Here is a 14,466-nt window from a genome sequence, read left to right on the forward strand (position 1 = left end):
GCTGGGCCCCTGGACTGGCAGTGCCGGTGCTGGCAGCAGCCCTTGCCGTGCCAATGTCACCCCACAGCCAAAGCCCAACAGCCCCACATTTTCACCCTGCACCTGTGTCACCAATGCTGTGGCTGCCGGCAACAGTGCTGGACCCAGCGTGGCACGTGGTAGAGAGAGCAGAGATAGTCACTACAGAGTGAACACAGCCTAAAAGCATTGGAAAGAAAAATGGTCTAATAGAGTTAGAAATAAATAGTCTAATAGAGTTAGCAATTAATGGGGTCAAATAGAGTTGGTAATAAACTGTTTGAACAATAAACCTTTTGCAGTTGTCCTGTCCTGTTTGGACAGTGGAAAACACTGTTACATAGTTCTGCGGCTTTAATGTTCCTACTTGTCCTTTAGTGACTTTGGCAAGGCAGAAGTCCCAGCACAAGCATGCACTGTGTTGTGGTAGCGCCAAGAGCTCCTATTGACACTGCAAGAAGAGCAGCCAGGTGCCTCCTTCTCTGAGGATGAGATGTTGGAAGGGGAAATGATCTGTGCCAGGAAGGAACTGGTTTGGGTGGTGGGAGTGGACCGCACCACCTCTCCAGTTCCGTCTGCCTCGAACTAGCTTGGAAATGGAAAGGACCACTCTCCCCTCATGCAGTTAAATTCACTGCAGAAGGGTCTGACTTTAGTAGCTCTGCAAGGTTGTTCAGAGAGGAGCAAGAAGCTGCAGTGAGATGGATATAATAGAGTTAATGCTGGTTTGAACTAGAGGTGATCTGAATTTTTGCAAACAGATGCATCTTTCCCTTCAGCATGTAGAGGTAGCAAATGCAACAGATACTTGGTTTTGGTCTGTGGTTGGTCCTGGTTGTGTTGATCTGCCATTCCACTCTGAAGCATGTGGGACTGGTTTGGGAAGGAGAGCAGGTGGCCACCCTGGGTCTTCAGGAGGCACAAGGCCACTAGCAGCGTAGAGCTTTAGAAGAAGGACCAGAGGTCTGTGTGCTTGCCTGTGCTGGCCAAATCAAGTGCTGTCAACAGGAGTTTCTCTAGAAAACTTTACATCCTCCTGCCCACTCTGCTCTCAGCATGGCTGGGTGTGGATCCCCTGTAATGCTTTGCGTGGAAACTCGATACCCTCTAGTAGGGGCAGACTGCTAGGCTCCTCTAATCTGCAGAGTGAGGACCCAGACTTTGGATATGTTGGGACAAAGATTTTCAACAATATTATGAGCTTAAAAAGGAAGGTGAATTGTAATCCAGCGCAGTGATCAATGTTGGTTGGAAACTAGCCAAATGGAGCAAGATGAAGGCTTGAAGCGTGCTCCTTGAGCACTGTTCAGGCTGCTAATTCTGTTGCAGTTTATCAGGTGGGTGGTGCTAGACTGTGCAGCATTAGCCCCTCTGGCCAGGCCTGTGCCAGGCTCTGTGTGGCAATATCCCTGCCGGGTGTGGATGCTGGGAACATGCTCCACAAGTATCCCAAAGGTCTCAGCTTCACTCCTGTGAACTCGGTTAGCATTTTCCTAGTACCCGTCTCCATGCACTTTGGGTTCTGGATTGACGCAACTGTGAGTTCAGTGAAGTCTGAACTGCGCTCACCCCTGCAGTTAACAGCAGAGAAAGTTCAGGAATGAAAGCAGTCACCTGCCCTTGGTCAGCAAGATCGGCAGAGAGACTCTGCATGCTTAGCAAGCACCTAAATGTCAATAAACAAAAATGCCTGTGGAGCCAAGGAGTTTTGGGCTGGCCTGTAATGTGGGGAAGAGAAGGCTTAATCATACTGCAGAAGGGGAAACCTATGGCCCAATGAGGTGCATGTGTCCAGAAGGATCAGCTCCATGTCTGGAGCCAACTGTATTGGGAGATATTTTAAAAGTGTGTTTGATTTACATTCATGTAACAGATTTGAAGATCTTACAATGGCTTAAGACACTAGAACCAATGTAAGTTGTCAGAAACAGCTTCGTAGATGCCCAGAAAACTGCCAATGGGATTCTGGCTGGATCCAGCTTGCCAGGATTTCTCACTCCTGAATTTTTTCTCCTCTTTTAAGCCAGTTTGGGAAGCTGCAGGCATGTATGAGCTCCTTTCTCTCCACCACTCTTGGATGGCTGAAGAGCTGTAGAGCTCACACAGTGAGTAGCAGTGTATTCCTCTGGCACCCAGGATATGTCCTGGTGTCAGTATGTCTCTGTCTCCTTGTCACGCTTCCCCTCACCACTTCAGCTATATGGATGAGCAATGAATGCTATTCAAATCACCTGCAAAGGCAAGGCAGCAAATAAAATACGGTATCGCAATCAGTGCGTCACTTTCTGGCTCTCTGCCTAGCAGGTACTTTGGATCTGAGAGAGACAAACGTTCCCTTTGTGGCCTGAGGAGCTCCATAGCCTGGACTCTGCTGACCCTTTGCTTTACGACAGCGGCGCACCTCTGGATGCTGAGCATGGAAGAGGGTGATGGGCTCCCCCGTGCCATTATCCTTTTCCAGTTGTTGCTATAATCAGCTCGTGTCACCTTCCTCCCTCTTTCCAAGGTTCTGATAACAGCACTAGGACAGCCAGGTGACCTTTGGCTGAGCTTCCTCTTGAAACCCTGGTGACTTTTGCTTCATGGCCCAGTTGTTATGCAGCAGTAAAGATCCCTTCTGATAGGAGTAAAGTCTGCTCCTCTCCTTTTTCCCCTCTTACACAGGATCAAAGCTTTCTGAATTTGCTTGAACAAATTTGCATTTAGGTCAGTGAGAGATTTACTCGAGGAACTCCATAAGAAAGGAAAATAAGCACAAAGGCAGGTGGGAGAAGAAAATTGTGGGCTATAAATAAATGGGTTTGGTACACATGGGAGGACAAAGTAATTAGTAAGAGAGAAAATCACTGATGTGGCAGCAAGCTACAACTTCAGCTGATGTGAAGCTGCATCTCCCCATGGAAGCGATGGGATCATGTAATTGTCATCAGCTGAGCTCCTTGGTGGACCTGGTCCCCTCTGTGGTGCCTGAGCTGACTGCAGCTGCCTCCTTCCACAGCAGCAATGAGGGACGTAGGGAGAGCAAGTGCCTGGACTACACTGATCTTCACCTGCGATTCCTGGCTCCTTGCAGCTGTGTGCCGAGGCTGCCCAAATCCCTGCTGTGCTCTCTGTCTGGAGAGTGGCAACAACAGGGTGGCTGTCCCACCCAGCCTGTTGGGTTGACAACCGCCAAAGCACTGCAGGGTAGGTTGCTCAAGGCCTCCATCTCTAGGTCATATTGGGATGGGACACAAACCAGCTGTGGAAAACCCATGCTGGGATCATGGTGGTCATGGAGACAGGATGACTTTGTTCTGAGAGTGCTGCTAGTGACTGGGAGAGCTGGGTGTAGTTGCTGGTTCCATCTTAGCTTGTCACGCTGCCTTGACCAAATCATCTCTTTGTGCTTCCCCTGTAGATGGCATATAACTTCTTCCCACTCATTAAGAACCTCAGCTTTTCCAGGAAAACGCTCTCCTGGTAGCTTTCTGAAGCCTAGCACCGTCCCCCAGTTGTCATATTCTTAAAAGTGCAAAATTACGTATAGAATCTGGCATGCTCAGCAGTTTAAATATTAACAGGACACTCAAGAACTGGTAAACATTCAATTTAGTTGCTAAACTTAGACGCGCTTACTCTAAAGAGAAGTTCAGGGATTTCTGAATTGAGCTTGAAGTCAAAGGTGAGCTGTAATCTCATGCAAGAACGACCGACCCAAACTCTGGGTTGGGTGTGATGCTGTGCAGCAGCTTTGCTGCCCGGTGTGGCTGCGCGCTGCCTTGCGGCGTGTGGGGACACAGCCCTGGCAGGGCTGGCAATGCTGGGCTCTGTCATTTCGGTAGGGGTGGCAGGTCCTGGGGCTTCTGGTCTCTTCCTGTGGTCACAAAAATAACGCCAGATAAGGACTTGCTGAGAATGACTATATAATGTCTAGGTCACAAGCTGGGAAGCGGCATTTGAAAGAAGCTTGCTCAACACTTTTTTCGCCCAGAGTTATGGTAGTCTTAATAAAGAAGCTGGCTGATTTGGTGTGATTCATCTTTAATGAAATCATGTTGCGTTTAATCCCATTTGCCTGCTTATTTCTGTATCTAGAAAGCCGAAGGCTGGAAGAGGCCTGTGCCTGCCCTCAGGTGGCCATCTGAAGAAAAGCTGCAGCTCCCCTTAAGAAAGCAAATGTTTTTTAACCCTGCATGAGGGAACCTTTTGGTTAAAGATATCGATCTAAAAAAGGAAAAAAGCTATAAAAGGCAAAAATATGCATTTAAACAACTACATGCCCAGTTGTTTTCTGAGAGAGCTTGATTGCTTGGGTTAATTCACATTAGGGAAAAATTTTCAGTTTTTTGCTCTTAATTAGGAGTAGAAAGCTCTGGGAAGTGCCATGTTAGAGCCCAACACCCTAACAGGCAGTTTTCAACAACAAAACCAGACCTCTGTAATTTAGAAGCGGTTTGTTAACGCTGGAATGAAAACCAGTGTGTTCCGTGTGTGTTAAATGAAGCTGCCAGTTCCTTAATAACTGGAGAAAATTCCGGTTCATTTTTAACCCAATTTCACGTAGCAGAATGAAGTCCCTTCAAAAAAACCTAGCTTTTAAGTCACAAGGCCTCTGAAGTGTGTGCTCTGCATTTATGAACAAAGCAGGAGTGATTTAGATAAAGTGAACTGGAACATCTCCTGCCCAGGGGATGAGGAGGAAGGAACACAATGTTTGACAGTCTAAAAAGGAGCCTCTAAAATACAGGCAGGAGAATTATGTGCAGTTCTGCTCTTCTTGAACTTCAACACCAAGTTAGGAAGCGCACTGCCTGCTGATGTGATAAGAGCTGTGCTAAGGAGAGGCATAACGGGATGAAAAAAGCCATTATGACAGCGAAAAGTTATAGTTCCCTAAGGACTAACAGCCTTCTGCTTCAATGCCCCTGTCACCTCAGCCTCCTGTTCTCCAGGCTGAACCACCCAAGGTCCTTCATCTGCTCCCATCACACTTGTGCTCCAGACCCTTCCCCAGTTACATTGCCTTCTCTGAACTTGCTCCAGCACCTCAAGGTGCTGAAATGTTCCCTCCAGGGAATCACAGAATGTCAGGGACTGGAAGGGACCTGGAAAGCTCATCCAGTCCAATCCCCCCACCGGAGCAGGAACACCCAGCTGAGGTTCCACAGGAAGGTGTCCAGGCGGGTTTGAATGTCTGCAGAGAAGGAGACTCCACAACCTCCTTGGGCAGCCTGGGCCAGGCTCTGGCACCCTCACTGGGAAGAAGCTTCTTCTCATATTAAAGTGGAACCTCCTCTGTTCCAGTTTGCACCCATTGCCCCTTGCCTTGAAGAGCCCGGCTCCATCCTCCTGACACTCACCCTTTACGTATTTATAAACAGTAATGAGGTCACCCTTCAGCCTCCTCCAAGCTGAAGAGACCCAGTTCTGGGTGGGTTTCAGAGCTGTGTGGAGGGGCTGGGACACTGGCGGGATCTCCGTGGTCTGGCAGTGTCCCTTGTCCCCCAGAAAGCTCTGAGCTCCCACAGCACAGGCCTCACACCCAGGGCCTGTAGCTTGTTTTACTGCAGCAGGAACAAGAACATCCTCCGGTAAAACGTCATCACCCCTGTAAATTGCACTGTATAGCGTGAACTGCTATGTATTTACAAAGCTCATACACTTCCATGCTGTAGAGACTGATGTAACAGTGAGGGAAGCTGTTGGTGACACCGCTGAGCACCCTGGGGGCCAGCTCACTGGCATGGCATGGCACTGCATGACTCGTGAGGCCCCTCTCCTATGCTCCCATCCGGGCTGGCTGCACAGCCCGGCCGGCGGGAGGGGTAGGAGGAGGGTGAAGATGAGATCGGACCCCGGCCCAGCTCCTGGGCCTTGTAATGGCAACCCCCGCTCAGTGCCCAGGCCCCGCCGCGGCCGGAAGTGTCCCCGCCCGCCCCTTCCGGCTCGGCGCCGCGGCCCCTTTAAGGGCCGGAACCGTTGCTGCGAGACGCGCGAACTGAACTGCGGTGCGCGGGAGGTGTCATGGCTGCTGGGTACCTGGTGAGGGGCGGCCGGGTCGAGCCGGTGCTGCCGGGGCCGGTGGTGGTCCGGACGTCTGGAGGGGCGGCCGTGGCCGCTGGGTTGGGTGTTTGTTGGGGGCCCTGGCAGTGGGAGCGGGGATGGTGCCTGGGGCCCCTGGGCTCGGGGTTTGGTGAGGGTGGCCCTTGGGCCGTTAGGACGGTGCTTGGGGGCCCTGGAGCTTGGCAGCGAGGAGAGGGCAGGGCGGGCCTGGGGCGGTTTAATAGAGTGATAGAATGTCCAACTCCTGTCCGTGCACAGGGCAACCCCACAGTTCACACCATGTGTCTGAGGGCCTTGTCCAGTTCTCTTCTTGAACACTGTCAGGCTTGGGGCCGTGACACCTCCTTGGGGAGCCTGTTCCAGTGTCCAGCACCTCTGGGTGAAGAACCTTTTCTTCATGTCCAACCTAAACCTCCCTGGCATGACTTCCTGCCGTTCTCTTGGGTTCTGTCATTGGTCACCAAAGAGAAGAGTTTTGCTCCTATCCTTCCTTCTCCCCTTGTGAGGAAGCTGTAACCATGATGAGGTCTCTTAGTATTTTCTTCAGGCTGCTTTGGGGCTAGGCTGTGCAGGGGGAGGCCTGAGGGGATCACTGCTGGGTCTGGGGGTCACTTAGTGTCGGCCTGTTTAGCAGGGGCAGACCCAGACTGTGAGTGGCCTCATGCTGCTGGGACTGGGGGGAACTTGGGGCAGCCCTGGGCCTTGGGGTGCTGCTGCATCTGGGGTTGGTCTGTGTCTGGGGACAGCTCTAGGCTGGTGCAGGTGGGGACAGCTCTGGATCTGGGGTGGGCTGGTGTGGGGGGAGGTCAGTCCTGTTCTTCTGGTGTGGGTGCTTGTTTGAGCAGCTGGGGCTGCAGTTGGGTCCTGAGAGGGAACAGACAGGCTGTAGTGGTGGTTGCCAGGGAGGCAGAGGCTGTGCGTGTAAGAGCAGGTACTGGAGGCTGATCAGCGTGTTCTGGTGTCTGGGCAATTTTCATGTGTTGCAACCTCTTGTAACGGTTCTCTCAGTGTTTTGCTTGTTTGTTTTCCCTGACTTCAGGCTTCGTTTGGCCTTTGCAGCAAGGTACTGTGTAGGAATATGCTGTGTTTTCTAGACATAAGGGAAAGGTAGTGGGTCAGTCTGTTTTGCTGCAGTTCTGATTCTACCTGTTTCAACAGGTGTGTTAACTCTTGCTAATTTGTCCCTTCTGTGCAAACAGTGGCCTCTTGGCTACTCCTGAGCTGAGCTAAGCATCTGTTAGGGCAAAGTTGAGCCTAAGTGCCTGCTCAGGTGGTCATCAACATGGCTGATTTGTTCCAGAGTCAGCTTCTGCTCTCTGCACAAGCAATGTGTTGTACAAATGCATTAATGATTCGAGCAAGTGACCTATGATACAGTGGGGTTATCAGCTTGGGTAATTTGCCTGTTTTAAAGTTTGTCAATACATTTGGAATTTGCAATGTGTGTTGCATGGTGTTCTTATCTCTACTCAACTTTTAATGGGATTGGTATGTGACTTGTCATTGCAATAAAATTATTTTATTGTGCAAACATGGTTCTTAATCTATAGTGTCTGAACATTATTGTCTTCTAGGAAGATCCATCTCTGGAGAGACACTTCAGAGGCCACAGAGATGCTGTCACTAGTGTGGACTTCAGTCTCAATAAGAAACAACTGGGTAAATCGTCTGTTTTTTGATGGCCAGGTGATAAAGAACGAGCTTATTTTTAGTTAGGTGGAGGGAACAGTGGAGGTGCTGAGCTCTACAGGAGTAAAGAACTTGTTTTCATGATGAAGATATTTTGGAGAATTTCAGGGTGAGCATTTCTATGTGCTTTGAAAAAAATCCTGTTGAACCACAGGGATGGCACCACAAATTGCCTTTACTCTTGGGCTTCTGAGAAAGGAATGGAAGAGGACAAAGGCACTCTCTAAAGACAAGAAGTGAGAGAAAGGGCTGGAGGGAAACTCCAGAGGGTAAGGACAACTAACAAGAAGGTAGCTGTCCTGCAGGACAGATGCTGCTTTTTCAAGATCTCCCTTGGAAGCAAGAGCAAAGGGTTATACAAGTAAGGAACAGAATTCAGATGTGCATGCTAAATCCATTGCAAACACAACTCATGTGATTCTCAGGGACTCCCTCCTTTGCCTCACACCCCAGAAGGACATGCTGCTGCTGCAGGCAGTGGGCAGCTCCAGCCTGACAGCTGCACCTCTCCAGTGAGAGCTGCTGGACACCTCTGTGACACTGAACTTCACACAAGCTACATCCCCTCCTTGTCTGACAGGAACAATAGCATTATAGCAGTCCCTGCCAGGAATACCAGGAAACAGGTTTCCAAACATGAGTGAATTCCACTTCAGTGCAAAACTTCCCTGCTTGGGTCCCATCATCACCCCCAGCACAGTGAAAACCAAAAAGCTGCTTGTCCCTTAAAGCCTGACATAATGTGTGAATCCTGTAGCACTGGGACCCCAGTGGTGTGGGGGGGAAAAAAAAAAAGACAAACATATGCCCACAGAAACTTAATCTCAAACAATGGCAGTAAAAATACCCTTTAAAATCAATTTTAATGCCTAAATAACAGAAAACTTTGTAGATTTTCCACAGGCAAATATAGAACGCACACACACATTTTAGCTTGCTGACAAACCCAGGCTGCATTTGTTTCTCTCTACCTGAGTGTCAAGTGGGGCATATCTCCAGGAGGTCCTGCAGTGTTTCTAGACAAAAAGATCAGTTTGATGGTAGATCCTGATCTGGTAGTATCATAAATACAAGACTGTTTCAGTTCCTAAGCTTTATGGCAAAATACCAAATAGATTTTGCTGGAAATGTCCTGCTATTTCACAGTGATTTCAACACAAAAATAAGTTATCTCTTTTCTTGCTATTGATTCTGGATTAATATGTGCCCATTTCAGAGAGATCATTAATTATGCATGTCCCCTAAGGGGAAACAAAAAACCTTATATATTTGTCAGTTCCTTTGTTGGTTTTGTATTTCACATAGGCAACACCTTTCCTTAGTGATATAAAATTTAAGGAGAGATAACTGTGTAAGAGTAGATTAGATCTCTTGACACTAGGCCATGTGCTCAAACGTTAGTCATAACTACACTAAGGCATTGTCTGACAAGGATATTAAATTGCAATATCAGAACTTCCCCAGGACTGGTATTAAAAAATTAAGGAAAGTAATATTCTGACATCTCAATAAAGCTCTTCAGTATGATACTGCTCATGTGTGACTAGTTGGCAGTAACTATTATTGTTACTGGATTGGGGCAGAAATTTAATGGAGTAAAAAGACTGAGTCCTCTAGGTTTGGTTAGGTTTTTGTGGGGGGATGGAAATGGGGAAAAAGAACTTCAGAATCTCATAAGGGTCAAGCACATGACATGGGAGGTGGAAAGGAAAAGATAGCAGATAACAGCAGGGAGAGACTAAAGGCAAGTTGCAGTGGTTTTTGGTTGAGTTTTCTTTCCACAGGTGATTATAGGTATGAGAATGGAAGAGCAGGTGTGAGTAGTTGGAAGGACCTCATCTGTAGTTCCTTAAAGTCTCTCATGGCTGCCACCAAGTCCTGCTGAGCCCTCCTGCTAGTGGCAAACTCAACACTTCTCATCTCTTTGCAAGCTTGGATTTTCATAAATTGTTAAGAGCTGCTGAGCTGGCTTTGATCGATGTTTTGCAGCAACAAGAGAGATGTTGGAGGGGGATGTACCTGGATTGCCTTTAAGTCATCAACTGTCACAGAGCTTCTCTGCTTGATCTGTAGTATGTTGCTTGATATTTAACCTGCTGCAGCTGCTTCCCAATAACAAAGTGGTGAGATAACCTTCAGCCACAGGCCTTCTAAGTGTTTCCTTACTGTGTATGTGTTTGGAAGAGGTTTTGCGAATTGTGTGGCTTTTGCCTCTGCAGCTGTTGCATGAACTGACTCTTGCAAGTGGAATTGTCAATCCAGGCCAATGCATGACTTTATTTGAATTACTGATGAAATATCCAGTATGCAATACATAGGTGAAATGCAAAGGATGATGTGTTAGAGATTGCTGGAAGCTGTGGTGGTGAACTGAATGTGAAATACAGTTTCACTGTAATTGGAGAACTAATGCAAGTTTGGTTTTGGTTTGTATTTTTGTTTCAGCAAGTGGCTCGATGGATTCGTGCCTGATGATCTGGAGTATGAAGCCTCAGATGAGAGCCTATCGCTTTGTGGGCCACAAAGATGCAGTGATGTGTGTTCAGTTTTCACCCTCTGGTCACCTGGTGGCTTCAGGCTCTAGAGACAAAACAGTCCGTTTGTGGATTCCCAGTGTGTAAGTATCTGTTCCCTTGTGCCTCTGTTTTTGTGTTTAACAATGGTTTGGGATTTCTCCTTGCTTCTTATTAACAGTTCTCCAGCTACGGGACTGATGTCTGTTGGAGGGAAAGAACAACTGTTTTACGGCACAGCTCTAACAGGAGCTTCAGGAACCGGGGAAAGCAGTTCTAGTTGTTTGTTTTTTATGAGTTCTTATGGTTATAATTACCCATTGGAAGCTTCATTTTATGATCTATTACACCGTAAGAAATCTCTGCTTTGGAACTGATAGGTTCTGAAAGTGACTTTTAAAAATCTGTGATATAAGTGCTTTTAAATATTTTAATTTATAGTGAAATAGAGCTAAAGTTTGCAGTTGTAATTTTAATCATATCAGTTTAGTAAAACTGTCCTGAATCATCAGAATGACATGTTAGTATATATATTATTAAAAGGCACATGGTGGATTATGGCTAAAATTTAACCTGCTGCTCATCAATCTCCTCTAAAGAAAGAGACTGACAGTGTCATTTTGCTGTCTCCAGAACTGTGCTGCTAACACAGAATGCTGGAAATATATTAACAGTGCAAACTTGTTAGATTTCTCAGCCAACGTTTGCATTTTTAGAAAGGACCGAGATGTGATGAGGAAACTGGGCTTGTGTTGGGTGATAATGTCTTGGTTGCTCAGGCACATGAACTCTGTGCTGTGAACTGTACCAATGACTCTCGTGTCAGAAAAGGGCTAGTGTGGAAAGGGAGTTATTGTTACGCAGATTGTGAATACCTTGGTGCATGGTACTGTTAATCTGTGTTTATTTAGAGTTCTTAGTCAATTTATCTACTCTAAATATAAAAAAAAAAAAGTGTTGTCATTAAAAGGGGAGGGAGAAGCTGTCCCATAATCTGAGAGCCAGGACTTCATTTCCAAATAATCTGAAAACTTGCAGTTCCTTTCAAGGGAGATGTGTTACTGAAGGAGTTAATGCCACCTGGTGTGTGAATTTTTTTCTTTGGGAATTGTTTTTTGTAAGCCATGTTGACAGAATTTTGTTTTCATGTTTCTGTTTTGATCAGACTTGGGAATGTTCTGTGGTTTTAGACAGAAAGAAAACTTTCCTGAGATGCAGCCTTTACTGTTTCTTGCCTTCTGGAAGATAAAAGATTAAATAAATCTAGGCAGCTCTCACCATTTCTGAGGGAGGGAATATTTGCTGGAAGGTGTGTAGTATTTTTATTTTTTGACCTTTACAGATTTAGTAGTCCTCAGCCTCAGTATAAAGCCTATTAAATCCTTATGGAGAAGGGAGCAAACCATTGTGTCTTTCTGTTTTTCTCTTCTGTCTGAGAATATGAAGCTCCTGGTAGTACAGTACATGATGATCTATTTTTGGACCAAGAATTCCATATAGCTGTTGAATCTCTAAATCTGTTGCACTTCGGAGTTCTAAAAATGCCTTGTGTTTATTTGCGAGAAGAATGCCTCTTGCATTTATTTGGAAATGACAGGCGAAGAAGAATAACAATACCTTGTCTTTTGCCTGGCTGTGTTAATGTAGCTGGCTCAAAGTTGTACAACATGAGGTGTACTGAATTCAGTTGTGTTATTTCTTGTGTGATGCCACAAGAGAATTTTCCAGCTGGAGCACGAACAGTTACAGGAACAGTTGTGATGAGGTAGTTGCCTGCTTGGCTCTGTCTGCATGAACTATGGAAACACCTCCATCCTCACCTGCTGTGCAGCAAGGGACCTGGTAACAGTGCAGGATCTCAGCACCTTCTATATTGATGTTTCCATAAATGTTGTTTTAAATGGCTGCACAAGTTAACAACAATTTTGCCCGTTTATAGGAAATATGGGTAGTTTCCTGTTGGACTGAACTGGAACAACTGGTTTTAGCTATGTATTATTTATAGCTCATAAAGCATGAGTTTGTTTGGGGTTGATCAACACTTTCTTTCTAATGTAAGAAGCACATGTGGTTTCCACAGAAGTGGTGGCTAATGGCACTGCTCAGCATACAGAATCTGTGTTTTCAGGTACAGAATGTCTTTGCTACCTTGTTGTGCAGTTTTAAAGTTCTGTTTCCTTCTGTATAGCAAAGGAGAATCTACTGTGTTCAAGGCTCATACGGCAACTGTAAGAAGTGTTCATTTCTCCAGTGATGGCCAGTCCTTAGTTACAGCTTCTGATGACAAAACAGTCAAAGTGTGGATGGTTCACAGACAGAAGTTTTTATTCTCACTAAGTCAACACATAAACTGGGTTCGCTGTGCCAGGTAAGTACAGATTTTTGGCAAATAGAGATGGGGATTTATTTCTCGAAGCAGAGGCTGAGTATCGTGGTCTTCTGTAACACATTTGTATTCAGGATGATTCACGTGTGCCTAATGATTGAAACATGTTGGTAACATGCAGAGACGTCCCTTCAGGTAACAGTTGCATACCCACTTTGCGTTTCTTCAATGATTTGTCAAGCAGAGACTTTCTTGCTTAGTGATTTGTTCTGTGTGTTGCTTTTACCTGCTATGGAGCCTTCTGCATCTTGGAGTTGCTAGGAGAAGCAAAATGAGAGATTTATCTTGTTGCTTCAGCTTAGTGACTTTTAGACTTGTCATGCTTCTGGTTAAATATGATCACCTGTACTCCTTCCAAAATGCTTAAAGTGCTACCATGATAAAAACATTATTTACTGATAAGCATTTCAGCTTTAGTTGTCTATCTAAGTTGTTCTGATGTTTTTTTGTGGATATGTGCATTTAGATAGAGTCACAGTTTCTCTGTAGGTGAAAAGTTCATTGTAGTTCTTGAATGTGGTAGTGGCTGGTAGTACTACAGATGCCCACAGTAGAGCAGAAAATGCTTTTCCAGTGTGTTTGATGATATTCTCTAGTTAAAAATTCAGGTCCTGATCCTGTGAAATGTATGCCTCTGAAGAGAAGTGTTGATCTGTCTTGTATATGAAATTTCAAGATAGGAGCTTAGTACATTCTTTTAAGGCACTTGAATGATGAAGCTTCTGCTGCTGCAGCCGTTATCTTGGGAGTAATTGTATTGCTCTGAGTGCTTGTGGCAAAGGTGGGAACTGTTTTGAATCAGGGTAGAGAAACAACTTGAGATGCATTTAAACTGAAATGAGTAAGATGGGGGATCTTATGTCAGACTCAAGACCTTCCCAAGGGTAATTTTATGCGCTTGGGGAATTAGGGATAGTTTGAGGACCTACAGATTCCTTTTTTTTCCCTTCAACTTATAGTGATTTGGTTTTTAGTCTCATTGATGCCAGTGTGACTTCTTGAAGACTGAGGTGTATTTACCTGCATACCTTGACAGCTGGCCAAATCCAGCTGACTCTGTACACCTTTGGGGATATTTCTTAATTGCTGTGACTTTTTATCTTAGATTCTCTCCTGATGGACGATTGATAGTATCAGCCAGCGATGATAAAACTGTCAAACTGTGGGATAAAACCAGCAGAGAGTGTATCCACTCCTTTTGTGAGCATGGGGGGTAAGTACCTGGCGGCGCACAGGGATTGTCCTTGGGATTTCTGAAACAGGGATGCCTGGTGAATGTACTCCTGATTTTGTGACTGCAGTCAGAGGTCCTTGTCCTGGCAATCATTTCTAACTCTTAAAAAATCATTAGCACCTGTTAAAAAAAAACAGCCAGGAGAGGACGAGATGCAAAAAGACCTTCCAGAATGGCTTCACCCTTTTTATGACTTCTCCAGATTGGAACCTTGAGGGTTATATTATGATAACTGTCTAACACATCGAGCTGTAGTTTTCTTATGCTGATTTATTTTTGGAGATGCTTAGATTCTTTATTTTTTTCTTCTAGTTAAGCTTTTTTTCTTTTGCTTGGAGTTGAAGTAAATTAAAAAAGCAAAAGTGTACTGGCAATTTGGTACTCAAATGCTTTGTTTCATCCTCAGATTTTTGAGTAACAAGGTTATTTCCAAAAAACCCATTTGTATTTGGAAAAAACAGCTGTTGAGTAGAGTTTTTTTCATGGAGAAGGTTAAGCCACAGCAGAAGTTAATTTGTTCAGAAATATAAAATAAATCCTTTAGAGAACTGAGACTGGAATCTTCCTTATTTCTTGCTCCA

General features: G+C 45.6%; 1 protein-coding gene across 6 annotated transcripts in view; it reads left to right on the forward strand.

Annotated features, from left to right (window-relative positions):
• The first annotated feature begins 5,941 nt into the window (after positions 1-5,941).
• The window catches only part of POC1A (POC1 centriolar protein A), a 68,524-nt gene continuing 59,999 nt past the window's right edge, over positions 5,942-14,466 (forward strand). For 5 of the 6 annotated variants that reach the window (XM_071813080.1, XM_071813078.1, XM_065845582.2 and 2 more), the window contains exons 1-5: positions 5,942-6,042; positions 7,638-7,722; positions 10,198-10,369; positions 12,454-12,633; positions 13,757-13,864. In XM_071813080.1, the coding sequence (XP_071669181.1) occupies positions 6,025-6,042; positions 7,638-7,722; positions 10,198-10,369; positions 12,454-12,633; positions 13,757-13,864 (563 nt within the window). In that variant the 5' untranslated portion in view covers positions 5,942-6,024. Of the gene's footprint in view, positions 6,043-7,637; positions 7,723-9,741; positions 9,876-10,197; positions 10,370-12,453; positions 12,634-13,756; positions 13,865-14,466 lie in introns of those variants that run through there. The other variant, XM_065845581.2, reaches the window with a different exon arrangement.

Source organism: Patagioenas fasciata, chromosome 10 (assembly GCF_037038585.1).
Source record: "Patagioenas fasciata isolate bPatFas1 chromosome 10, bPatFas1.hap1, whole genome shotgun sequence".
Classification (NCBI taxonomy): Eukaryota; Metazoa; Chordata; class Aves; order Columbiformes; family Columbidae; genus Patagioenas; species Patagioenas fasciata.